Source organism: Papio anubis, chromosome 13, assembly GCF_008728515.1.
Source record: "Papio anubis isolate 15944 chromosome 13, Panubis1.0, whole genome shotgun sequence".
Taxonomy (NCBI): domain Eukaryota; kingdom Metazoa; phylum Chordata; class Mammalia; order Primates; family Cercopithecidae; genus Papio; species Papio anubis.
In genome coordinates this window covers 65,840,845-65,868,290 of record NC_044988.1, presented here as the reverse complement: position 1 = coordinate 65,868,290, position 27,446 = coordinate 65,840,845, and the positions used below count along the sequence as shown (strand labels likewise).

At 41.2% G+C, this 27,446-nt stretch overlaps 2 protein-coding genes across 6 annotated transcripts in view; one reads left to right on the top strand and one right to left on the bottom strand.

Annotated features, from left to right (window-relative positions):
- Window positions 1–23,404, bottom strand: part of DCAF10 (DDB1 and CUL4 associated factor 10) — a 64,967-nt gene extending 41,563 nt beyond the window's left edge. For all 5 annotated transcript variants that reach the window (XR_002517513.2, XR_002517514.2, XR_002517515.2 and 2 more), the window contains exons 1-2: window positions 22,765–23,404; window positions 5,083–5,196 (exon numbers count right to left, since the gene is read on the bottom strand). Coding sequence is in view for 2 of the 5 variants with exons in the window: in XM_003911478.4 (XP_003911527.4) it covers window positions 5,083–5,196; window positions 22,765–23,303 (653 nt within the window). In the remaining 3 variants the exon portion in view is untranslated. The remainder of the gene's footprint in view (window positions 1–5,082; window positions 5,197–22,764) is intronic.
- Window positions 23,296–27,446, top strand: part of EXOSC3 (exosome component 3) — a 36,889-nt gene continuing 32,738 nt past the window's right edge. The window contains exon 1 of the mRNA XM_009188472.3: window positions 23,296–23,517. Coding sequence (XP_009186736.1) covers window positions 23,302–23,517 — 216 coding nt within the window. The 5' untranslated portion in view covers window positions 23,296–23,301. The remainder of the gene's footprint in view (window positions 23,518–27,446) is intronic.

Genomic DNA, 27,446 nt, shown 5'->3' with positions numbered 1-27,446 from the left:
GTCTGATGGGCTTTCCTTTGTGGGTAACCCGACCTTTCTCTCTGGCTGCCCTTGAGATTTTTTCCTTCATTTCAACTTTGGTGAATCTGGCAATTATGTGTCTTGGAGTTGCTCTTCTTGAGGAGTATCTTTGTGGCATTCTCTGTATTTCCTGAATTTGAATGTTGGCCTGCCCTACTAGGTTGGGGAAGTTCTCCTGGATGATATTGTGCAGAGTGTTTTCCAACTTGGTTCCATTTTCCCCCTCACTTTCAGGCACCCCAATCAGACGTAGATTTGGCCTTTTTACATAATCCCATACTTCTTGCAGGCTTTGTTCATTTCTTTTTCCTTTAGATTTCTCTTCTTGCTTCATTTCATTCATTTGATCCTCAATCGCTGATACTCTTTCTTCCAGTTGATCGAGTTGGTTACTGAAGCTTGTGCATTTGTCACGTATTTCTTGTGTCATGGTTTTCATCTCTGTCAGTTCGTTTATGGCCTTCTCTGCATTAATTATTCTGGTTATCAATTCTTCCACTTTTTTCAAGATTTTTAGTTTCTTTGCGCTGGGTACGTAATTCCTCCTTTAGCTCTGAGAAGTTTGATGGACTGAAGCCTTCTTCTCTCATCTTGTCAAAGTCATTCTCCATCCAGCTTTGATTCATTGCTGGTGATGAGCTGCATTCCTTTGGAGGGGGAGATGAGCTCTTATTTTTTGAATTTACAGCTTTTCTGCCCTGCTTTTTCCCCATCTTTGTGGTTTTATCTGCCACTGGTCTTTGATGATGGTGACGTACTGATGGGGTTTTGGTGTGGGTGTCCTTCCTGTTTGATAGTTTTCCTTCTAACAGTCAGGACCCTCAGCTGTAGGTCTGTTGGAGATTGCTTGAGGTCCACTCCAGACCCTGTTTGCCTGGGTGTCAGAAGCAGAGGCTGCAGAAGGCAGAATACTGCTGAACAGCGAGTGTACCTGTCTGATTCTTGCTTTGGAAGCTTCCTCTCAGGGCTGTACTCCACCGTGTGAGGTGTGGGGTGTCGGTCTGCCCCTAGTGGAGGATGTCTCCCAGTTAGGCTACTCAGGGGTCAGGGACCCACTTGAGCAGGCAGTCTGTCCGTTCTCAGATCTCAACCTCCGTGTTGGGAGATCCGCTGCTCTCTTCAAAGCTGTCAGACAGAGTCGTTTGCATCTGCAGAGGTTTCTGCTGCTTTTTTTTGTTGTTGTTGTTGTTTAGCTGTGCCCTGTCCCCAGAGGTGGAGTCTACAGAGACTGGCAGGCCTCCTTGAGCTGCTGTGAGCTCCACCCAGTTCGATCTTCCCAGGGCTTTGTTTACCTACTTAAGCCTCAGCAATGGTGGGCGCCCCTCCCCCAGCCTCGCTGCTGCCTTGCAGTTAGATCACAGACTGCTGTGCTAGCAATGAGGAAGGCTCCGTGGGCGTGGGACCCTCCTGGCCAGGTGTGGGATATAATCTCCTGGTGTGCCTGTTTGCTTAAAGCGCAGTATTGGGGTGGGAGTTACCCGATTTTCCAGGTGTTGTGTGTCTGAGTTCCCCTGACTAGGAAAAGGGATTCCCTTCCCCCTTGCGATTCCCAGGTGAGGCGATGCCTTGCCCTGCTTCACCTCTGGCTGGTCGGGCTGCAACAGCTAACCAGCACCGATTGTCCGGCACTCCCTAGTGAGATGAACCCAGTACCTCAGTTGAAAATGCAGAAATCACCTGTCTTCTGTGTTGCTCGCGCTGGGAGCTGGAGACTGGAGCTGTTCCTATTTGGCCATCTTGCTCCGCCCCCCCATGAGTAAGTTCTTTAGTGGGGATCTGTGAGACCCTGGTGCAACCATCACCCAAGCAGTATACACTGCACCATATTTGTTGTCTTTTATCACTTGCCCAACCCCCCACTCTTCCCCTCAAGTCCCCAAAGTCTGTTGTATCATTCTTATGCCTTTATGTCCTCATAGCTTAGGTCCCACTTATCAGTGGAAACCTGTGATGTTTGGTTTTCCATTTCTGAGTTACTTCGCTTAAAAATAGTCTCCAGTCTCATCCAGGTCATTGCAAATGCTGTTAACTCATTCCTTTTTATGGCTGAGTAGTATTCCAACGTGTATATATATACCACAGTTTCTTTATCCACTCATTGATTAACGGGCATTTGGGTTGGTTCCATGATTTTGCTATTGTGACTTGTGCTGCTATAAACATGTGTGTATAAGGAACTTTTTCAAATAATGACTTCTTTTCCTCTGGGTAGATACCCAGGAGTGAAATTGCTGGATCAAATGGTAGTTCTACTTTTAGTTCTTTAAGGAATCTCCCCACTGTTTTCCATAGTGGCTGTACTAGTTTACATTCCCACCAGCATTGTAGAAGTGTTCCCTGATCACTGCATCCCCGCCAACATCTACTGTTTTTTGATTCTTTGATTATGGCCATTCTCACAGGAGTAAGGTGGTATCGCATTGTGGTTTTGATTTGCATATCCCTGATCATTAGTGATGTTGAACATTTTTTCCTATGTTTGTTGGCCATATGAAGAATTCTTCTTCTAAGAATTGTCTATTCATTTCCTTAGCCCACTTTTTGATGGGATTGATTGTTTTTTTTCTTACTCATTTGAGTTTGTTGTAGATTCTGGATATTAGTCCTTTGTCAGATGTATAGATTGTGAAGATTTTCTCCCACCCTTGTCTGTTTACTTTGCCAACTGTTCCTTTCGCCATGCAAAAGCTCTTTAGTTTAATTAGGTCCCAGTTATTTATCTTTATTTTTATTGCAATTGCTTTTGGGGTTTGGGTCATGAAATCCTTGCCTAAGCCAATGTCTAGAAGGGGTTTTTCAATGTTATCTTCTAGAATTTTTATAGTTTCAGGTCTTAGGTTTAAGTCCTTAATCCATCTTGAGTTGATTTTTGTATAAAGTGAGAGATGAGAATCCAGTTACATTCTCCTACTTGTGGCTAGCCAGTTATCCCAGCACCATTTGTTGAAAAGGGTGTCCTTTCCCCACTTTATGTTTTTGTTTGCTTTGTCGAAGATCAGTTGGCTGTAAATATTTGGGTTTATTTCTGGGCAGCCTGACATTTTTAATTTCTAAGAGTTCTAGCTAGTTCTTTACTACATTGACTTTTTCTTGTTCAATCTCTTTTATTTGTTTCAGTCTTTAAGCTCTCTTTAATTGGAAAGTATCTCTTAATTTATTTCTCTGAGCATCCTAAAAAGGCTTAAAAGTTTCTCCCAATCATTGGAATACCATGCAGCTGTTAAAAATAATAAGGTAGTCCCATGGGTATTAATATCAAATGATCTCTAAACATGTTATTAAGTGAAAAAGGCAAGGTAAATAATAGCATGTGTAAATGCTACCATTTATATAAAAATGTACATATGTGTGAGTGTGTGTGTGTGTATATATATATGTTTGTATATGCAACAATTATCTAGAAAAGACAGCAAGAAATGGGTAACAGTGGTTGCCTCTGGGGAGGGAAACTGGGTGGCTAGGTGAAAGAGGTGGAGATAGACTTACTTTTCACTGTTTACACTGTTTTCACCTTTTTGTACCTTTGAATTTTGTACTACATGCATCTATTACCTAGTCAAAAATAAATACATAATTTACTTTTAAAAATAAAGTCTTTGTTGAACTGCTCCATAAAATTAATTTCATCCAGAGAAATTAATGTTTTTGGTGGTTGATTTTGTTATGATGTTAACATTATATGTCTTTATAAATTTTAGAATTTGAGTTATAGGTTTCTTTTGAGTAGAAAAGGTTTTTAATTTCTCTCTCTCTCCTCCTATTTAATGGTTTCAGAGTTTCTCCCACTTGGCCATCTGGGCCCCCAGTCCACAACTAGGCCTTATAATGACATTTCGGGGCTCCAGTTTAATAATGATATTGGAAATATCATACATACACATTCAGTTACTGACTCAGCAAGTGGCTTCATTCGGTAGCTATTGATGAGGCTGTGTCTTTATCAGCTGAAACCTATAGTCTCTGGTAGTGAATAGCTTTTTTCTCTTTTCAGCCTCTCATAAATAAGACGTATATTTTAACCAAACCCGGGCTTCATGTAGTGATTCTGGCTCTGGTTCCTGCCTCGCATGAAACAGTTAAGCACTTTTTAATCCTTTTACCTGACAGGAGCAAAACTACTAGATTTCAGTGCTAGACCGAAAGCCAGCTGTGGTTTCAGCCCTATTTAAAACTTGGTGTCCGTGTTTCATTTCTGGCCCACAAAGATGTTTATGTTGTTCAGAATCTGGCTATGTTTTTTGTGCTATTTAACTTATTGTTCTATGTGTTTGGAGCATAGGAGTTACATCACAACACCCAGTATGTTACTTTGGCTAGTAATTTCCATATTTCTTTTTTGAGAAAATTAAAAGTAATAATTATAAAAGTAATATCTCATTACATAGAAAAAATAGAAAATTACTCATATTCCATCCGTTCTAATACTGTTAGAATTTTAAAATATTTCCTTTTAATCTTTTTCTCCTGTATCATCTCCTATTTGTATAATTTGTATAACAATTTTAAACTGTGTCATGCCAAGCATTTGTCTGTGTTGCTATGTAGTCTCTATGACCATCATTTTAATAACTGAATACTTATCACCAAACTACTCAATTATAATTCACTTCCCACATTATTAAAAATTAAGGAGCTTCCAATGATGCTACAAAGAAATTGTCTATGCATGTACTTTTTCCTCTTAACAGTCCTTATTTGGAGGGTGGAGGGTTGGAAGTGAGAGGTGCTAAGCAATGGGACTGCCATCATTCTACACAGATGATTAGCACAAAGGCATTACAGGACTAGCATAATACATGGCTGAGGTTCATAATGATGACCCTAATATATGAAAAGGTAAAATTATATAGAAGTTAAAAATGTATTTCAGAAACATTCCAAACCAACATAGCTAAGAGTAAGTTTTGTAATTAAAGGATTAGTTTTACAAGGGATTAGATTCACAGTTCACAATGTGGATCATCTAACACTGCTGGATAAGGCATCACATCTTCACTAACTTCCAAAACAGAATATTTTGGGCCACACTGATAAAGTTCACTTTTTCACTATAATACTAACCTGATATTATTTACACAGTCTTCATGAGCTTCAGAAAGTGTTTTTATGTGCTTTGAAGATATAGGGTCAAAAAGCAGAACTTCAGTTTGTTCACAAGCAACTGTCAGCACTGACCTGAAAGTAAATGACACATTTATCTTGTTTAGTTTTCTAGCATTCACTGGTTATTGATGTTCACTCATTTATAACGATACAAGCTATAGGTAAATAACTTTTTTTTTTGCCCATGTTAGCAAATGTTTAAAAGATTGATACTGTCTGTGGTTGGCAATAGTAGTAGGAAATGGTACTCTCATACATTATGGTGGAGTGTAATCTGGTACAGCTTATGTTTGAACAGCACCTCTAAAGTATCAGAATTTAAAATGGGCATATGTTTTGACTCAGCAATTTTTTCTGGTAATTTAATCTAGAGAACTAATCACTTACAAATACCAAGAGACATATAAAGATACGCTTCATTGTAAAAAGGAGAAATTTCAAGTATCTTCAATGTACATGACAGAGGGAATGACTGATTATACAAGCCATGGTACACAATACTTTGAAATACTGTAGAGAAGTTAAAAAGAAAGGGGTGGCTTTATATGAATATGAAAGAACTCAAAAACATATTTTTAAATAAAAAAGGTGGTTGCCAAAAAATGTGCATTGATGAGACAACTTAGGGGAAAAATCATATACAACCAAATTATATATTTCTTCATCACTATCAATAAAATGCACTGGAAAATAGTTGGCATATAACCTATCAGACCAGTTAAACATAGTCAAATTTATCGGTCTTTTCATTCATGGTTTTTTAGGTTTGTCTCTTGTTTCAGGCCTTCCCCACTGCAAAGTTATATTTTTATAAAACTTGTATAAACCTCATTTTGATTTGTGAAAGTCTATTGTATTTTATTTATTTTGATTAAGTATTAGTGTTTTGTGGGTGCTGCTCTTTCAGATTCATTTCATTTCTAGCAAATGAAATCCTGAGTATTTTATACAACTAAGATGAATGTACATAAGATAGAATTTTAAATAGCCAAAAACTTTTCTATTAGGAATAAACTTTTTAGGTAAAGTGGGAGATTAAAAAACAACTGTTAAACTGAAATCTTGGCTGGGTGCAGTGGCTCACGCCTGTAATCCCAGCACTTTGGGAGGCCGAGGTGGGCGGATCACAAGGTCAAGAGTTCGAGACCAGCCTGGCCAACATAGTGAAACCCTGTCGCTACTAAAAATTCAAAAAAAGTTAGTCGGGCGTGGTGGTGGGCGCCTGTAGTCCCAGCTACTTGGGAGGCTGAGGCAGGAGAATCACTTGAACCCAGGAGGTGGAGGTTGCAGTGAGCCAAGATCATGCTACTGCGCTCCAGCCTAAGTGACAGAGTAAGACTCTGTCTCAAAAAAACAAAAACGTTGAAATCTTTTCTCTATTTAGTAATCATGGACTTGTCTGCATAAACCCTTTTTTAAGACATTTGAACTTCAAAGTTTAATAATATCTGAAATTTTTTATGCTAGTCATTGGGAGTAAAAATACTCAAATTAATATTTGTAATTTTTGAAGACATATAAATAGCTATTTCTTTTTGTAAGTCAGAAGAACCCTGAAATGAAATTTTTCCCTTTTGTGCATAAGTAGTGAATCAATGATTCTGGGAGACTTTTTTTTTTTTTTTTTTTGGTGGAGATGGGATCGCACTACCATTGCTCAGGCTGGTCTCAAATTCCTGGCCTCTAGTGATCCTCCCACATCAGCCTCCCAAAACTCTGGGATTACAGGCGTGAGCCACCAGTCCCAGACTCTGGGAGATTCTTTTTTTCTGAGACGAAGTCTTGCTCTGTCACCCAGGCTGAAGTGCAGTGGCACGATCTCAGTTCACTGCAACCTCTGCCTCCCTGGTTCAAGCGATTCTCCTACCTCAGCCTCCTGAGTAACTGGGATTACAGGCACCGCCACCATACCCAACTAATTTTTGTATTTTTAATGGAGACAGGGTTTCACCATGTTGCCCTGGCTGGTCTCAAACCTCAAGTGATCCTCCTGCCTCAGCCTTCCAAAGTGCTGGGATTATAGATGTGAGCCACCACACAAAGCCAACCTCTGGGAGATTCTTAATCTTGAACATTGTATAAAAGGGATCTATAAAACTGTTAGTTATTGTTTTGCTTGAATCAAACTATAGTATATTTTTGTACATGGTATGATATGTATCTTTTAAAAGATACGTATTTGTTTAAAAGATACATACTGCTTTGTTTATTGCTGGTATACAATTTGTCCCAATATCAAGGCTGATCTTATTTACATTGGTTTGTAATGCCATCTTTACTACATACAAGTTTTGTTCTTGGACTCCATATTGGTATTCTATGCAACACCACACTATCTTAATTTCTACAAGGTTTATGGTATATTTGTTATGTGGCAAAGCAAGACTCCCTCATTTGCTTTACAAACACTTTTTCTTGGCTAATGCTATGCTTTCTCTTCAAGTAAATTTTATATATACCATGTCAACTTCTGCTAAAATGTTTTGTTGAAATTTTATTGAAATGCACTGACTTTACAGATTACTTGGGTAGAATTTATATGATACAAGTTTGATTTACCTTATACAGTAGTATGCACATTTTCCCACACATTAAAGATTTTCTTAGAGTATCTGAGCAAATCTTGGACCTTTGACCATCCTTATACGCTTAGAATCAACGTATCAATTTATGTACACACACACACACACACACACACACACACACACACACCAGGTGCAGATGTTAATTGAGATTATATTAAATCTATTAATACCAAAAAGTTGTGTTGTGTTTTTTTGAGATGGAGTTTTGCTCTTGTTGCCCAAGCTGCAGTGCAGTGGCATGATCTCAGCTCACTGCAGCCTCTGCCTCCTGGGTTCAAGTCATTCTCCTGCCTCAGCCTCCCAAGTAGCTGGGATTACAGGCGTGTGCCACCATGCCCAGCTAATTTTTTGTATTTTTAGTAGAAATGGGGTTTCACCATGTTAGCCAGGCTGGTCTCGAACTCCTTACCTCAGGTGATGCACCCACCTCGGCCTCCCAAAGTGCTGGGATTACAGGCGTGAGCCACCGCGCCTGGCCCAAAAAGTTGTAATGTAACTGCTATCTTGACAATATGGAATCTTCCAATCCATGAACTTAATATATCTCCATTTATTTAAATCTTCTGTAATTCTCTCAATAAAATTGTATAGTTTCCTCCATATAGCCCATGCCTACCTTCTGTTGAACTTATTTCTGGGAACTTGATTTTTTAAAAATATATTTGAATAAATGTTCTTTTAAACTTTTTGCTGATGCTGGACACAGTGGCTTATTCTTGTTATCCCAGAATTTTGGGAGACCAAGGAGGAAAGATTACTTGAGCTCAGGAGTTTGAGACCAGCCTGTGCAACACAGTGAGACCTCGTCTCTACAAAAAATTTAAAAATTAGCCAGGCATGGTGGTGCACATCTGTAGTCCCAGCTATTTGGGTGGCTGAGGTGGGAGGATCAGCTGAGTCAGGGAGGTTGAGGATGTAGTGAGCTATGATCATGCCACTGCACCCCTGCCTGGCTGACCAAGACCCTGTCTCAAAAAACAAATTTTTTTGACTTTGCTTATTGCTGGTATACAGAAATGTAACTGATTTTTAAATACTGATTATTTATCCATCAGTCATACTATTCTATTATTTGGGGGTTTTGATTGATAATACCATCTAAAAATAATTGCTTTGTTCTTCGTTTTTTTTGTTTGTTTGTTTGTTTGTTTGGAGACGGCATTCCACGCTTGTTGCCCAGGCTGGAGTGCAGTGGCGTGATCTCAGCGCACTGCAACCTCTGCCTCCCAGGTTCAAGTGATTCTCCTGCCACAGCCTCCTGAGTAGCTGGGACTACAGGCGTGTGCCACGATGCCCAGCTAATTTTTGTATTATTAGTAGAGACAGGTTTCACCATGTTGGCCAGGCTGGTCTCGAACTGCTGACCTCAGGTGATCCACCCGCCTCGGCCTCCCAAAGTGCTGGGATTACAGGCATAAGCCACCATGCCCAGCCTGTTCTTCTTTTTAAAAACCTGTTTCCTTCTCTTTTTCCTTGTTATACTGACTAGGACTTTCAGAACAATGTTGAATAGAAATGTTAATAGCAGGCATTCATCTTTTTCGTGATCTTTAAGAATATATTCAACATTTCATCATTAAGTACAATGTTTGCTGTAGGGTTTTTGGGCAGATTCCTACTATTAGATTAAGGAAAGTTCTGTTTCAATTTTGCTAAGCTTTCTTTTCATGAATATATGTCAAACTGTATAAGAGATTTTTCAGCATTTCTTGAGATATTCCTATATTTTTCCTTTCATATATTAATGTAGTTGTTTACATTACTTTACTTTCTAATTTCAAATCAGTCTTTTATTTTTACCTCATTGCTAGATTCAGTTGACTAATACTTTGTTTATGATTTTTCTATCTTTATTCTTCAGTGAAATTGTATGGTAATTTTGCTTTCTTGTGCTATTCATGTCAGATTTTGGTATAACGTGTATGCTAACATCACAGAATGAGTTAAGACTGGCCCTTGTTATTTTATACACTGGAATAGTTTACGTAAATTGGGATTATTTATTTCTTGTAAATTTGGTAGTACTAGTCTGTAAAGCCATATAGACCTAACTACTGATGCAGTATTATTGGTTACGGTACTACTTGGGCTTTCTAATCTTTTACTAATGTCAGTTTTGGTAATTTCTACTTTTCTAGGAATTAGCCTATTTCATTGAACTTTAGAATTTTATTGGCATGAGGTTGTTCACAATATCTTGTGTTTCTATTTTTAAACTTTAATGGCCAGACACAGGGGCTCTCACCTATAATTCCAGCACTTTGGGTGGCTGAGGCAGGAGGATCACTTGAGCCCAGGAGTTTGAGACCAGCCTGGCAACACTGCAAGACCCTGTCTCTTAAAAAAAAAAAAATTGAAGGCTGGGCGCGGTGGCTCACGCCTGTAACCCCAACACTTTGGGAGGCCGAGGCAGGCGGATCACAAGGTCAGGAGTTTGAGACCAGGCTGGCCAACATGGTGAAACCCCATGTCTACTAAAAATACAAAAAAAAAAAAAAAAAAAAAAAGCTGGTGTGGTGGCACACACCTGTAAGTCCAGCTACTTGGGAGGCTGAGGCAGGAGAATCGCTTGAACCTGGGAGGCGGAGGTTGCAGTAACCCGAGATCGTGCCATTGCACTTCAGCCTGGGTGACTGAGTGAGCCTCTGTCTCAAAAAAAAAAAAAAAAAAGAAAAAAGAAAAAAAGATAGTGACAAACAGTTTCAAAGTGGTTCAATTGCACTCTGATCTCTATTCCTTCTTTTTACCTTCTTTGGGTATAATCTGTTGTTCTGTTTCAGCGTTCTTGAGATGGATGCTTACTTAGCTTATTGACTTTCAGCCTTTCTTCTTTTCTAATATCTGCATTTAGGGATCTAAGATTTTCCTCTATACATGGCTTTAGCTGCAATTGCATAAATTTTGATAGTGTTTTCGTCATTCAGTTTCAACTATTTTATAATTTATACTGTGATTTCTTCTTTGACTCACAAGTTATTTAAAAGAGCATTTCCAAAAATAAAGAGATTTTCTAGTTATTTATTTCCCTGAAAAACAAATTGCTCAATCTCAATGCTTGGAAATTGTATGAATTTGCTTTCTGTGCTGTCTGATATTAACACAGCACACCAACTTTCATTTAGCTAATGCTAGCAATGGTATGCCTTGACATCGTTTTACTTTAAAACTTTGTGTATCCTTACATTTCAGGTATGTCTTTTGTAAGCAGTTTTCAAAAATCTGATCTGACAATCATTGTCTCAAATTACATTTAATGTAACTACTAGCAATCTTTGAGTTGAAATCCGTCACCTTACAATTTACTTTCCATTTGTCCTGTCTGTTCTATGTCCCTTTTCAGTTGCTTTAAACATTTTTTTGGCCAGGCACATTGGCCCATACCTGTAATCCTAGTGTTTTAGGAGTCCAAGGCGGGAGGATAGCTTGTGGTCATGAGTTGGAGATCAGCCTGCACAACACATGGAGACCCTATCTCTATAAAAAAATAAAATGGCCAGGCATAGTGGCTTATGGCTGCAGTCCTAGCTACCCAGGAGACGGCGGGAGGATTGCTTGAGCCCAGGAGTTGGAGGTTGCCGTGAGCTGTGACAGCACCAATGAACTCCAGCCTGGGCAACAGTGCAATATCCCATCTCTAAGAATATATATTTGCTATTGATATCTCCCCATACACTATGTAGTATGTTAAATATATTCTTTTACTATTCTTTTAGCGAATATCTAAAGAGCTAACGTCATGCATCAACTTTTTAAAGTGAAGTACAAAATTATTACTTCCTGGATGATGCAAGAACCTTAGCTCAGTTCACCTTCCTTTAACCCTTCCTAATATTTAATTTTTTAGGTATAATTATATATAAATTTAATACTCTACTAAAAGTTCTCATTGTTTTATACCATTCCCAGCCTGGACAACAAACTGAGACCCCTTGTCTCTACAAAAAATAAAAAAATTAACCAGGCATGCGGGCGTGTGCCTGTGGTCCCAGCTACACAAATGGCAGAAGCAAGAGGATTACTTGAGCCCGGGAAGTCAAGGCAGCAGTGAGCAGTGTTCATGCCACTGCACTCCAGCTTGGATGACAGAGAAAGACTCTGTCTAAAAAAAAGAAAAAAAAAGTTAACATTCATTTTGATTTACAAGCATATTTACTTTTTGTTCTTTTCATTATTTCCTGTACCTCTGGTCTTCCACCTTTTTCCTTCCTCCTAAAGAATAATTTTGTTATCTGTTTCTGTGTAGACCTGATAGTGGCAAATTATCTCAATATTTGTCTGGAAATATCTTTGTCTCTTGACTTCCATTGTTCTGCAGTGAAATTAACTGTCTTTTTGAGCCTCCTTTGAAAGTAATCCATCTCTTTCCTCTAGCTGCTTTTAAGATTGTCTTTGTGCATGTATATGTATTATTTTGGTTTTAACATCTTTACGCTTGTAGCTAAGTGTAGCTTTATCTTTCTTTCTTTTTTTTTTTTGTTTGTTTGTTTGTTTTCGAAGCAGTTGGGAGGGATTTTTGTTTTTGTTTTTAAAGCAGTTGGAAGGTTTTTTTGTTTTTGAAGCAGTTGTTTCAGAAGGTTTGGAGTGTGGTGGCGCTGGAAAGAAGTGGTGCAATCCCAGCTCACTGCAGCCTCAACCTCCCAGATTCAAATGATCCTCTTTCTTCAGCCTCCTGAGTAGCTGGAACCACAGGCGCATGCCACCACACCCGGCTAATTTTTTTGTTTGTATTTTTTTGTAGAGTCAGGGTTTTCCTATGTTGGCCGGGCTGGTCTCAAACTCCCAAGCTCAAGAGATCCAACCACCTCAGCCTCCACAAGTGCTGGGATTACAGGGGTGCACCACCATGCCTGGCCTACTTTTTTTGTCTTTCTCTTGCTTGAGATGTATAGCCCTTCTTTAATCTACAGTGTGTTTTGTTAATTTTTAAAACTTATCCATTATCTGTTCAAATATTGATTTATCTCCATTCTCTTTAATATCTTTCTAAACTCCATTTATATTTATAAGATCTTTTCCCTGTATTTTACGACATGTCTCAGTCTGTGTCCCATTTTGGTAAATCTAAGCTTTATTCTGTATATTTTTTTCTCATCTATTCTCAAGTTCACAAATCCTTCAGCTGTGTCCAGTTTGCTGTTAAATCATCCAGAGTTTTTATCAGTTACTGTACTTTTTAGTTCTAGGGTTTTCTTTTTATAGCTTCTAGTTCTCTGCTAAATTTCTCCATCTAATAATTGTCCCACCTCAGTAGCTGGGACAAAGGGGCACGTCACCACAACCAGCTAATTTTTGTACTTTTTTTGAACATATTAAATAGTTTTAATGTCAGATCTCCTGTGGGTCTATTTCTATTGTTTGCTGATTTTCTTGGCTTTTCAGACAATGAATCTCCTTGTATGAGTGCTCGTCACTGTATACAAAAATTACAGGGATAATTTAAAGCACTGAATGATATATTATCTTTTTTTAAAATTTCTTTAGAGACAGGGTCTTGCTCTGTCACCCAGGCTGAAGTATAGTGGTGTGATTATAGCTCACTGTAACCTCAAACACCTGGGCTTAAACAATCCTCCCACCTCTGCCTCCAGAGTAGCTAGGATGGCCGGCGCACGCCATATTGCCCAGCTAATTTTTAAATTTTTTGCAGAGATGGGATCTCTGGCTGTGTTGCTTAGACTGGTCTTCAACTCCTGGCCTCAATCAATCTTCCCTCCTCAGCCTCCCAAAGAACTCGGATTAAAGGTGTAAGACAGGGCACTCAGCTGCATATTTTCTTCTTGCATAGAAGATTCCTATTTAATTATGGCAAGTAAGCTAGAGTACAGGTGCCGGCAATCTGAGGTCTTCTTAATCTACCTAGGGAATGAGATGATTCGAAGCTGACCTTTAGTCCCTATGAGTACCGTCTATTCTTGATTCACCCTTAGTCCTAGGGTATATTGGGTGGGGGGAGAGGAGTTTCAATGCCAAACCTAAATTGCGATTCTTGTAATCGCATCTATCCCACCCATAAGTCCATTTGAAATACCATTCAGAGGCCAGGCGCAGTGGCTCACGCCTATAATCCCAGCACTTTGGGAGGCCGAGGCGGGCGGATCACCTGAGGTCGGGAGGTCGAGACCAGCCTGACCAACATGGAGAAAGCCCGTCTCTACTAAAAATACAAAAATCAGCCGGGCGTGGTGGTGGGCGCCTGTAATCCCAGCTAATCCGGAGGCTGAGGCAGGAGAATCGCTTGAACCTGGAAGGTGGAGGCTGCCATGAGCCGAGATCGCGCCATTGCCCTCCAGCCTGGGCAACAAGACTGAAACTCCGTCTCAAAAAAAAAAAGAAAGAAAGAAAAAAGAAAAAGAAAAAAGAAATACCATTCAGCCTCATTGCTGCTGCTGCTTTTGAGATTGACAGATGCCTCTCAGAAAAGTGAGCTCAAATGCTGGGCTCACATCACTGGCTTTCCTATTTTGTAGAACTTGACCCTGCAATATCTTCATTGCCCTGATAATGCTCTAATCCCCTCAAACATAAGCTTTCTATATCTTACATTAAATATTTAATATTTCCTCTAGCTTTTCTGATTATTCTCAGTTGGAAGTTTGGTCCAAACCATCTACCTCTTGCATATAAAATTGTCCCCCCAACTTTTTGTTTTTTAAGATCTGAGTTTTGTTTGCCGCCTAGTCTGATATAGTGTTGTATCTCGGCCACTGCAACCCTCCAGCCTGGTTCAAGCAGTTCTCCTGCCTCAGCCTTCCCGGGAGTGGCTGGGATTACAGACGCTGGCCACCATGCCCAGCTAATTTTTTGTATTTTTAGTAGAGACGGAGTTTTCACCCATGCTGGCCAGGCTGGTCTCAACTCCTGACCTCAGGTGATCCAGTCACCGGCCTCCCAAAGTGCTGGGATTACAGGCATGGGCCACCGCTACCACGCCTACCTCACTACCTTTTTTTTGAGACAGTTTCATTTTGTCGCCTGCTGGAAGTGGTAAAGCACCCTGCTCACTGCAAACCTCCGCCTCCTGGATTCAAGCTGATTCTAAGGCCTAGCCCGAGTAGCTGGGACAGGCCCCATCACCACGCCTGACTAATTTTTGTATTTTTAGTAGAGTCAGGGCTTCGCCATTGTAGCCAGGCTGGTCTGGAACTCCTGACCTAAGGTGATCCACCTGCCACGGCCTCCCAAAGTGCTAGGATTACAGGTGTGAGTCACAGTGGCGATCTATGTCCCCCTTTTTATTCTGAATATTGTCTGTGCATTTTCTCAGTATCATGAATGTTTTTCATTTTTATAAGTGTTTTCAAAGACAAAACTTTGTCCCTGTTCAGTATTTCTATTGGTTTTTAAAATTTCACTAATTTCTTTTTTTTTTTTTTACTGTATTTCCTTCTGCTCTCTTTAGATTGATTTTCCTATTATTTGCAGATAACTTTGCTATTCTCTTTCTTGAGATGAATACTCTTAGCTCATTAATTTTTCTTATCTTCCTTTCAGTTTATTAAAGACTATAATTTTCCTACTAAGTACAGCTTTGCTTGTATCCCACAAGTTTTGAGACATATGATTTCATTATCATTTCGTTCTGAACATTTCTAGTTTCCATTATAATTTCCCCTTTGACCCATGAATTTATCAAATTTTTTGAAAATGTATGAGATTTTTCTAGTTTTTTTGGTGTGTGTTTTTTTGGTTTTTTTGAGACAGAGTCTCAATTTGTCACCCAGGCTGGAATGCAGTGGCAACCTCAAACTCCCAAGCTTGAGCAGTCCTGCCTCAGCTTCCTGGGTAGCTAGGACTACAAGCACATGCCACCACACCAGGCTAATTTTTAAACTTTTGTAGAGACAGTCCCTCTTCCTTGCCCAGCCTGGTCTTGAACTCCTGGCAGATCCTCCCACCTCAGTCTTCCAAAGTGCTGGGATTACAAGTGGGAGCCACTGTGCCAGGCCTCTGGTTATCTTTTTAATTATACTTGTCTCTTGACTAATATAATAAATATATAAATTGTTTTTATATAATATATTATATGCTTTATATAATATATATAATATTTTTCTTGAGACAGGATCTCATTCTGTCGCCCAGGCTGGAGTACAGTGGCATGATTTTGGCTCACTGCAACCTCTGCTTCCGGGGTTCAAGTTATCCTCCCACCTCAGCCTCCCAAGTAGCTGAGACTATAGGCATGAGCCACCACAAATGGCTAATTTTTGTATTTTTTGTAGGGATGGTCTTGAACTCCCGGGCTCAAGTGATCCACCTGCCCCAGCCTCCCAAAGTGCTGGTAACACTGGTATGAACCACCATGCCAGCTAGTTATCTTTTTATTTACTTCTAGTGATCACAGTGTAGTGAGAAACTGTATTCAGTATGATACTAATCTTTTGAAACTTGTGGTCTCATATGTGAAAATTTTATAAATGTTCCTTTTGTGTTTGAAAAAAATAAGGATGAAGCAGCTGTTATGTACAGTTAAGTGTGATATTCAAAAAGGTTAAAAATTCAGGCCAGGCACAGTGGTTCACACTTATAATCCCAGCTCTTTGGGAGGCTGAGGCGGGTGGGTCACCTGAGGTCAGGAGTTCAAGACCGGCCTGACCAACATGCTGAAACCCCATCTCTACTAAAAATACAAAATTAGCCAAGCGTGGTGGTGCATGCCTGTAATCCCGGCTACTTGGGAGGCTGAGGCAGGAGAATTGCTTGAACCCGAGAGCTGGAGGTTGCAGGGAGCCAAGATTGCACCATTGCACTCCAGCCTGGACGACAAGAGTGAAACTCTGTCTCAAAAAAAAAAAAAAAAGAAAATTAAATGGTAATATAAATTAACATGAATAAAATTTAAAAACATTTTCTAAATAAATTAACCTATATAGATTATTAAAATGCTCACCAAGTGATAACCATTGTAGCTCAAATTGTTCATTAAATAATTCTAGTAATTTTCAATCATTTCTTAATTTTTTAAATTGTAGGCATAATCTTTTATTTGACACAGATACCCTTGTCTGAACCATGAATTGACATAGGAAACTAGATAAAGCCCTTCTAAGAATATCCACATTAAATTTATAGTCATTAAGTAACTTGTAGTCATGATAACATTTAAAAAAATCACTCTTTTTAAAAATTTTTTGTAGAGACAAGGTCTCCCTGTGTTGCCCCAGCTGGTCTCGAACTCGAGCTAAAGCAGTCCTCCACCTTCAACCTCCCAAAGTGCTAAGATTACAGGCGTGAGCGGCCACACCTGGCCTAAAAAAAAGAAATCACTCTTAACATCAACAGAATTATTTATGGGAGCTGAATCCTCTTTTTGGCTTTTGCTGAAGTAACAATAAGTATATTTTAAAATGTTTTTAGCCCTTCAAATGCTTGCTGTTAGTTTCATGTATTCAATATTTGTTTAAATGTATTAATAAGTCACAAAAATAATTTATTGATATACTTAATTATATTAAACCTAATCCCTCAGTCCAGGTGAGAGGTAATGTAACATGGCAGTTAAGAGCATACACCAGGGTATAGAACCTTCATTTAATAAACTTTCTGCTTCTTAATTCCCCCAACTAAATTTGTCTGGTAGAGAGAAAAAGATGCACTTTGGTAGTCATTTTCATTTATAACGTGAGTGTCATTAATGCCTACTGTAGGCAGGTATTCACTGGGTGTTGGCACACTTATCCTATCTAAATAATAGGGAAATTAAACAAGAATGATAAAACTAAGGATGTGCATCCCAGAAGTTATTCATCCATAAACCATCCCCATAGGCCTCGATCATCTGCTGTAGATTCTATCCTGCCATGGCAGTGTATACTGTGCCAAGAGAATTAATATATTTTGATGATAACTGCAGTAGTACAATACTATTACTCTCATTTGACTGCTCTCTTCTTTCTGGATCTCCCAAGGCTGCAGTTCCCAAAGGGGCCATGTGAGAGTGACATGAGAAAAGTAGGCAACCCTACTCTTAGGAAAGCCAGATGGTCACTGGGCCTATGGATTTTTTGTGTGTGTTGGAGGGTGCCAGGCATGGGTCAGGAATAATTAGAATGGGTGCTGCCCTGTAGTTCTCCAGTGAGATGTTTGTTGACAGCCTCTTGCTGTCCCAGTTCTTAACTCTTTAGTTGCTATATAATTGGTTACTAAAGGAAGTCCCAAGGAAGGCAATGAAGCATTAAGATGACACTTAACAGGCTTGGGGCAGTAACTATTCAACCACTATGGATATATCAATATTTTAACAACCGTTACAGCTGAACCAGTATCAGCTGAATAGCAGGCCTGAATGTAGTCTATAAATGCCATTAAGAGTAAGATTTTAAGAGGTACTGTTCTTTTATTTATTTATTTATTTATTTATTTATTTAATTTTTTGCAAGACAGGGTCTCTGTTGCCCAGGCTGGAGTGCAGAGGCACAATCCTGGCTCACTGCAGCCTCTACCTTCCAAGCTCAAATGATCCTCCTGCCTCAGCCACCTGAGTAGCTGGGACAAAGGGGCACATCACCACAACCAGCTAATTTTTGTACTTTTTGTACAGACAGGGTCTCCCTATGTTGCCCAGGCTGGTCTCAAACTCCTGGCCTCAAGCAATCTGCCTTGGCCTCCCAAAATGCTGGGATTATAGGCATGAGCCACTGCGCCAAGCTACTCTTTGTCTTTTATTGGAATATTTAGTACCTTATAGTTATTGTAACTAGTAATGTTTGGATTTATTTTCAGCTATTCTTTGTGCTTTTTATTTATTATACCTTGTCTTTTTTTATTTTCCTTTCTTGCCTTCCTTTGGAATTTTTTTTCTCATTCCGTACTTTTTCTTGTACTAGTCTGGAAATTATAATCTTTCTTGTCTTTTGGTTCCTTGAAAATTTTAAATACCTATTAAAGCCTAAAGTTAACATATATAATTATCCCCCCAAAAACATAAAAACTTACAATATCACCTCATCCTTTATTTTTATTTTACTTTGAGACAGAGTCTCGCTCTGTCACCCAGGCTGGCGTGCGGTGATGTGATCTCCACTCACTGCAACCTCTGCCTCCCAGGTTCAAGCAATTCTCCTGCCTCAGCCTCCCAAGTAGCTGAGTTTACAGGCGCATGCCACCACGCCTGGCTAATTTTTTTGTGTTTTTAGTAGAGACAGGGTTTCACCAGGTTGGCCAGGCTGGTCTCACACTCCTGACCTCAAGTGATCGCCCACCTTGGCCTCCCAAAGTACTGGGATTACAGGCATAAGCCACCACACCCGGCCTCACTTCATAATTTATATGCTATTATTGTCTTCTATTTTTGTTCCACCTCTGTTAATCCCAAAAGACATTATCAGATTAACATGTGCATACATATTTAACACTTTTTGTTCTTCATTCCTGCTAGCTTCTCAGACCTTCCGTTTGAAAACAATTTCCTTCTCTCTGAACTTAGAATTCCTTTATTGAAGGTCTGCTGGCAAACTTACTCAGCTTTGCTTGTCTGAATATGTATTTATTTCATCTTTGTTCTTGGCAAGGACAAATAACCTGTGTTTGCTGGGTATAAATCTAGACTGAGGTTTTTTTCCTGGCATATAGAAAATAATTACCACTGTCTCTAGATTTATATTATGGTTGATGACTAATTGGCTATCACTCTCATAGTTACTCCTTTGAGGCCTTTTTCTCTCTTTTTTTTTTCTAGACGGAGTTTTGCTCTTGTTTCCCAGGCTGGAGTGCAGTGGCGCGATCTCGGCTCACCGCAACCTCCACCTCCCAGGTTCAAGCGATTCTCCTGCCTCAGCCTCCTGAGTAGCTGGGATTACAGGCATGCACCACCATGCCCAGCTAGTTTTGTATTTTTAGTAGAGACAGGGTTTCTCCATGTTGGTCAGGCTGGTCTCGAACTCCTGACCTCAGGTGATCCGCCCACCTTGGCCTCCCAAAGTGCTGGGATTATAGGTGTGAGCCACCGCACCCTGCCCCTTTTTTCTCTATCTTTTAAGATTTTATATTTATTGTCCCACAGTTTCACTACAATAGGTCTAGAAAGAATTCTTGCTTGGGTTTGTTGGGCTTCTTAAATCATGGCTTGGTGCCGTTCTTCAATTCTGGAAAGTTCTCAGCTATTATGTCTTCAAATAGTCTCCCTTATACCATATGATACGCTTATATGGTATAAGCGTACCATATAGTTAGCCAGAGTTCCTGAAGAAACTGGGACTATTTTCTTTAGGAACTCTGGCTAACTATATGGTACGCTTTTTCTCTCTATGCTCTATGTTACTAAATCTTTTCATATTTTCAATGTCTGTGTTTTCCAGGTCTGTATTCTAGTTAGTTTCTTTGCTTCTATTTTCCAATATGTGAATTATCTCTACAGCTGTGCCTAATGTGTTCTCATGGAGGACAGCTTGACAGGGTCTGACATACTATAATTTATTAACATTATCAATTTTACTTTTTCAAAATGTCATTTTAGAAGGTGATACACTTATTTTGACAATGTTTCTATCACTTAAAACATTTTTTGAATTCTTTAGAAAATACCTTCTAGTCCTTTTATCTTTTTTATTGCCAAATTCCTTATATTCTGGTCTCTATTAAATTCATAATTTTAATTTTTACATTCTGTGTCACCCCCTCCTTCTCTGTATTGAGAAGTCCTTGTAGGTAACAGTGGTTAAGCTACCCGGTAAGCTGATTTAACTCATATTTAACTGAAGGATATGATAAATTATCTCCTTTAACACAGATATGTCATCTATCTGTAAAATTACTTTCAGTCCTGCACAAATGTAGGGCATACTAGATGAAGTAAGAAGACTGAAAAATTAAAACACTGAAGTATTTCCACTCATCACCCTGATAAAGATGAAAAAGAATGGCAGTATGCAGTGTTGCCAAGGGTATGAGGAGACAGGCACTTCCATATGTGTCTAGAATGTAGGAATCAGAATATAGTAATGAGAATTAGTATGATCTTTGCAGAGGGCAATTTAACAATAGGTATAAAAATCTTCATAACAATAACTCATTCTAGGGATTTATCCTAAAGATATAAATACAAAATATTTGTTCAAAGAGGTTTTATTTAAACTAATGAAAAATGTTAAATAATGTTGTAGGAATATATTTATTAACATAAGCAGTTCACAATATACTGTAAGGAAAAAAGCAAGCTACAAAACACTGATTCCATGTTTATATTAAAATAAACATACACAAAGTAAAAATTTCCTTAAATATCCATTTAATCTCTGGGATCATAAGCGATGTTTAGGGTATTTTTTGCTCATTTATTGTCTAGGTTTTACACAATGAGCATATATGTTAATTGTGTAATTTAAAATTATTGAATTAAGTGCAAGAGTTCCTAACCACCTTTTACAAAACTGTTATGAGAAAATGCATTCTAGATTCAAACAAAAACTTTAAGCAATATATCCCTTATTCTTACAGCTCTAAAATCTGTTCTTCTCATTATACTCCCACCTAAAATCCCACATCCAAAAAGTAGAAATAGCTACCTCTGAATTCCTGAAAGTATCGGTAGGAGGCTGGGAGGAAAGGGGCCGGGATATGAAGAGAGAAACTCAATATTTGAGAACAGACTGTTAGTGTTTTGAGGGAAACTTTAGGAATAGGGCTTGGCTGAAGGAAGGAGGCTGCGAGGTTCCATGAATAAGTTTCAGCAAAATAGTTTCTCCTCTCACCAGTTTTCCACCTTATTCAGGTGTGCATCCACTACTACATGCTCCAACCAATTGCTGTTGAGACCCCCGAGATCCCAGCACCACATGTGATTAGGAAGCACTTGCATCACTGAAATGGAAGAGAGTCTACTTGTGCACAGTAATTCCTGCTTCTATTCCTTTGCTCCTTCCTTAGCAACTTTAGGTCTTTCTTCAGTAAACTTTTTTTGCTTTGTAAACCTATTCTTTTAACCTTCTGTAACATGACATGCTGCCCTTCTACGACCTTTGACATACCAATCATCTCCATTTGAAATACTTCTATCCCTTTACCAACCCTATCTTGACTAATTTATTTCCTACTCATTTTTTTGATTTTGATTTAGGTGTCACTTCCTCAGGGAATCCGTGAACACAGAGTCCATAACAGGTTCCTTCAAGACTTTATCTCAATTAACAAATATATTTTATGCATTATTTAGTAAGGCTGTCTACTATCTAGTTGAACCATTAAGTCCCAGGTTCAATGAAAACAGTGCCATTAGCTGGTTTTGCTCAGCACGGTTACTCCCGCATTTGGAACACAGCAAGTGCTCAACAAATACACGCCGAATGAGAGAATGAATGAATGAACACCTGGGTAAACAACCAGCAACCGAGAGGCTTTGATGGGATAAGAATTACATTAACTATGTCACCTCATGGTGGAACTGTGCAAATTTTTTCTTTTGATGGCGGACTTGTGTACTGACAAGAAAGTTTTAAATAGATACGATTTTGGAAACTTCCTGTTAAACCAAAGCCATACAATAAATATTTAATCAGCCAAGAAAAAGGCTGTAGTCTAGCCTGGAGACTTCACAAATGACCCAAATCATGAGAGCCACGTCTCTACAGTGTCTTAGTACTGTATCTTCCTTGAGCAAAGGACGCACTTGTCCCATCATGGCAAGTTCAGGTACAGAGTGCAAGGAATCTACAGCCTTCCTACCCCGACACAGGTTTAGGTGGAAAACGCGAGCCTAGGATGGGGAGAACGTGGACATTTATTCAAAATGTATTTACTGAGCACCTACTGTGTCCCAGAATGCCCTAGTTGTGGGTTGGCTCTGACAGGTCCGCTGTGTGGCTTCGGGCATTTCTCCTTCACGGAGCCCAAGTCCTGAAGGCGAGCAAGTGGGGCCCCGCCTTCCTGCCTCAAAAAGCTGGGCTGGGGGTTCCAGGGGGCGAGAATGCGCTTCAGAAAGTGCCAGGAGGCACGAAGGCCAGCGGCCCCAAACGGCCTTGCTAACCTCGGCCCGGGCCAGAGGAGCGAGCCCAGGACTGCCGTCCGCTGGCAGCTGAGCCGGGCGGAGGCGGGCGCCCGCCCTCCGAGGGGCCGCGCTTACCCGTCGGGCGAGTACTCCAGGTTGAAGACGGCGCCGTGGGTGCGGGTGCTGAGGTACACCGAGTCCGCGGGGTGGATGGAACCGTAGAGGCTAGTCATGGTGCGAAAATTGTCCCGCGCCGGGTCCACGAACAGCCCGCGGCCCAGGCTGCGCTCTTTCAGCCACCCGAACAGCCTGGCGCCAGGGCCACCCAGGCCCGCGCAGAGGCCGTGTCGGCCCCGGCTCTCGGCCTTGCAGTCTGGCCCGGGCCGCCGGCGCGGAGGGGAGGGAGGTGACGGCTCTCCCTGGGCGGAGGCAGCCGAGGACTCCGGAGCTCCGGGCAACCCGAGCTCTCCGGAGCGCGGGGCCGGGGACAGCGATGGGGCGCCGGGGCGGCGAGGGCTCCGGGCGGGTGGAGGGGGATGGGTCGCATCAGCCCCGGGATGTAGCGGCGAGGGCGGCCTAGTGGCTGCTGCCTGCCCCTCGTGGGGCGCCGGCTCCTCAGCCCCGGCTCCGGCCGATCCGTCCCCTCCAGGGCTATGAGGCCCGAAGGGAAACATGACCAACGCCCCCGCCCCCCGCTCCGGGCCACTGCCCCGCCGGCCGACACCTCAGTGCCCCCGTTCAGCTGCCACTTCCGGCGTGCAGCGGCCTAACGTCACCGGCTGGAAACCCGCGCCGCCCCCCCGCTCCCCCGCCCCGGCCACCGTCCGCCGGGGACCGGGAAAGCTGAGACACCGCCGGGCTTGGGGCGCCGCAGCCCCGGGAATGGAGGTAGGGAGCGAGCAGTTACCTGTATGAGCGACTGAGGATGCCGGGGGCTGGGCTATATGGGGCGTTAGCATCTGGGCACCTGAACTGGGTGGCAGAGAGTCGGTCTGTAGTTGTCAGTGAGTGGTGGCCGCGAGCCTGGGAATGAGTGACCTGACCAGTCAGTCCTGTGAGGCTGAGTATGTACTGGTGTCTCCACTTTACACTGGGATCAGCGAGGGATTAAGAATTAGTGCATTATGTGCAGGCCACACAGAATAGGTGGCATGCCATTCTTTTTTTTTTTTTTTTTTGAGATGGAATCTTGCTGTGTCGCCCAGGCTGGAGTGCAGTGGCGTGATCTGGCTTCACTGCAACCTCCGTCTCCTGGGTTCAGGCAGTTCTCTGCCTCAGCCTCCCGAGTAGCTGGGATTACAGGCGCCGGCCACCACACCCAGCTAATTTTTTTTTTTTTTTGTACTTTTAGTAGAGACGAGGTTTCACCATCTTGGCCTGGCTGGTCTTGAACTCCTGACCTCGTGATCCACTCGCCTCAGCCTCCCCAAGTGCTAGGATTACAGGCATGAGCCACTGCACCTGGCCAGTGTGCCCGAATCTTAAAGGCACAAGTTCAGGGTGACCACAGGCAACTTCTTCCAAAACCTATTTGTCACAAGACAGAGAGACTCAGAGGAAACAGGTTTGGATGTGCTACCCAAGGAATGGCTGAGATAGCCAGTCTGTGTATCTGGGCTTAAATGAAAGATGGCAAATAGGTGACGGTTACTTTTATGGATCAACTTTACTGGGCTAAGTGATGCCCAGATAGCTTGGAAAAACATTATTTCTGTGTGTGCCTGTGAGGGCATTTCCAGGACAGATTAGCATTTGAATCAATAGAAGATCTGCCCTCACCAACGTGGACAGGCATCATCCTATTCATTAAAGACTGAAAAGGAACAAAAAGGCAGAAGAAGGGTGATTTTACTTTCTCTTCTTAAGTTGGGACATCCATCTTCTGCCCTTAGACATCAAAACTCTTGGTGCTCCTGGCTTTGGACTTGGGGACTCATCGTCAGTTTTCGGGCCTTCAGTCTTGGACTGGGAGTTTTATACCATTAGCTCCTCTGATTCTCACACCTTCAGACTCGGACTGAATTACACCACCAGATTTCCTGGTTCTCCAGCTTGCAGACCGAAGGTCATGGGACTCTTCTACAACGATATGAACCAATTCCCATACTAAATGTTCTCTTGTATGTATATCTCCTATTGCTTCTACTTCTCTGGAAAACCCCTGGATGGGTCCTATCTACTGTAGCAGCCTACTTGCCTGGCGTTCACTCTCTTCATATGTATGCCAGCACGTGTGTCCTACTGAACCCATCCTAGAAGGCCTAGGCTGTCGAATTTTGTAGCTGTTACCTAGCTTTCCTTGCCTACTAGCCAGGGTAGGACAACTATTTGAGTAACCAGTCTATAGATTAGCCACTGGTCCAGGAGGCTGCCAGACCAAAAGTCTTTGCCGATACAGACTCATACTTTTGGGAATTTGAATTGGGAAATCAGAAGTGAGGCAGTTGGCCATGATGGTTGGGACTGAAAAGTCATAAGGCAGAGTGAGGCCACTGGAGTCCTGAGCAAACCAAAGGAGTAAGAGAAATCATGAGAAAGCAGCAGCCATGAGAGAGAACAGACTCGGGGTAGAGGGTGAGGAAGAAAGTTGATGGCAGGAGGAGATACAGATACATAAAAAGAGACAGACTCAGAACAGGCTAGACTTGTTCTTGGCAGAGTCCCCTAGGGTCTTCCTGCAGAGTCCTTGAGGTACCAGAATGATGGCTCAGTTTCAGTTTCAGTTTCCTGTGGGATGATCACTTGATTTCACAATACCTGAACCAGGACTCATGCACTGACAAGAAGAATCAAGGGCCAGGCACAGTAGCTCACACCTGTAATCTCAGTGCTTTGGGAGGCCAAGGTAGGAGGATCTTTTTTTTTTCCCAGGGTCTCACTCTGTTGACCATTGTAGAGTGTAGTAATACAGTCGTGGCTCACTGCAGCCTCAACCTCCCAAGCTCAAGCAGCAGGAAGATCCTTTGAGGGCAAGGAGTTTGAGACCAGCCTGGGCAACATCATGAAACTCTGTCTGTCTATGAAAAATAACAAAATCATTCCATTGTGGTGATGCATGCTTGTAGTCCTAGCTGCTCGTAAGGCTGAGCCAGGAGGATCCCTTGAGCCCAGGAGTTCAAGGTTAAACGAGCTATGATCACCCCACTGCACTTCAGCCTGAGCAACAGAGTGAGACCCCATTTCAAAAAAAAAAAAAGAATCGGAATGACAACCAGGAAAACAAATGTGTCCTTTCAACCAGGGAGCCTTCTGTAGCCCAAAGAAAACAATGTACTCAAGGAGTAAGTGATCCTATCATATAAGCTTATTGAAAAATAAAAAGCAAACATTCATATAATGTTTAGTATGTGCCTAATATTATGCTGAGTAAAGAGATCCTATCATATTAACTTATTGAAAAATAATAAGCAAACATTCATATAATGTTTAGTATGTGCCTAATACTATGCTAAGCTGGTTCATATATATTAACTCAAAACTCAAGATATGTTGGTACGATTATTATCCCCATTTTAGAGATGAGAAAACACAGACACAAAAAAGTCAGCCTGAGAGTGATAAAGCCAGTAGTCAAATCCAGGCAATCTAGGTCCAGGTTCCATGCTCATAACCAGGTGCTATACACACATTTGTAGACTGGCTTGGATCTACAGCTATCACTGTACATACAAGCTCCTTGCCAAGGATGGCAACTCAATAGTATTTAAAAAAAAAAAAAAAATCAAGCCAATCTACAAATATCAGCTCTAGCTCCCCTTTTCTTCTGAACACTTTTAAATTCTGAACCTTTGAATAACTGTAATCCCATAAAAAAGAACAACTTCTATTTGTTGAGTAAGTGCTTCACCAGACTTATTGGTAGGAACTTTGCAAGCATTGTCTCTAAATCTCCCTTTACTGGGGGCAGCCATAACTTGGCTACTATGAGGAAATGCAAGCTCAGTATTGCCACAGCTACAGAATTTTCAAAAAATGCCACATGTGGAAGTTCAAAATGAGTCCTGCTGTAGGCTCAACGATGCCACAAGAAATAGGACATAGGATGATATACCTAACACAGCAAGGAGATGCCTTGTGTGGCCATGAGTAGATCTTTGAGAAAAGACAGAGTCACTCTGTTTTATAGGAGTGAGCCACTGTGCCTGGCCTCATATTCTCTTTATTTAAGAAGATACTTGAGGTTATGGACCTCTAGCAAAATGGACAGGCAAAGCAAGAAAGTGGAATAAAAGTGATCTAAGTGGATCTAAGAAGGAGAGCAGTGCAGGAAGGTACAAAAGACAGGTGTACAAAAAGGGAGGGAAATATGACACATGCTGCAACATGTATGAACCTTGAGAACATTATGCCAAGTGAAATCAGCCAGTCACAAAAGGACATATATACTGCATGGTTCCACTTCTATGCAGTACCTAGAGTTGTCAAATTCACAGAGACAGAAAGAAGAATGGTGGATGCCGGGAACTAGGGTGAGGTGGGGATGGGGAATTACTGTTTCATGGGTACAGAATTTCAGTTTTGCAAGATGAGAAGAGTTCTGGAGATGGATGGTGGTGATGGTTGCACAACAGTATGAATGTACTTAACACTATGTATGTACTGAATGTACAAGTAAAAATGGTTAAGATAAATGTTGTTAGGCATATTTTACCACAATTAACAAAAAGACAGCTGTGCAGCAGGCCTGAAGAGCAGCGCCCCCAAAGTGGGAGGAGCACAGAGTGGGAAGTCTCCAGAGGAAAAATGGAAATGGAAGTTTGGAATCTATTAAGGTGAGGCAAAAGACTCCGATGCCAGAGTAGTAGGAAAAATTAACA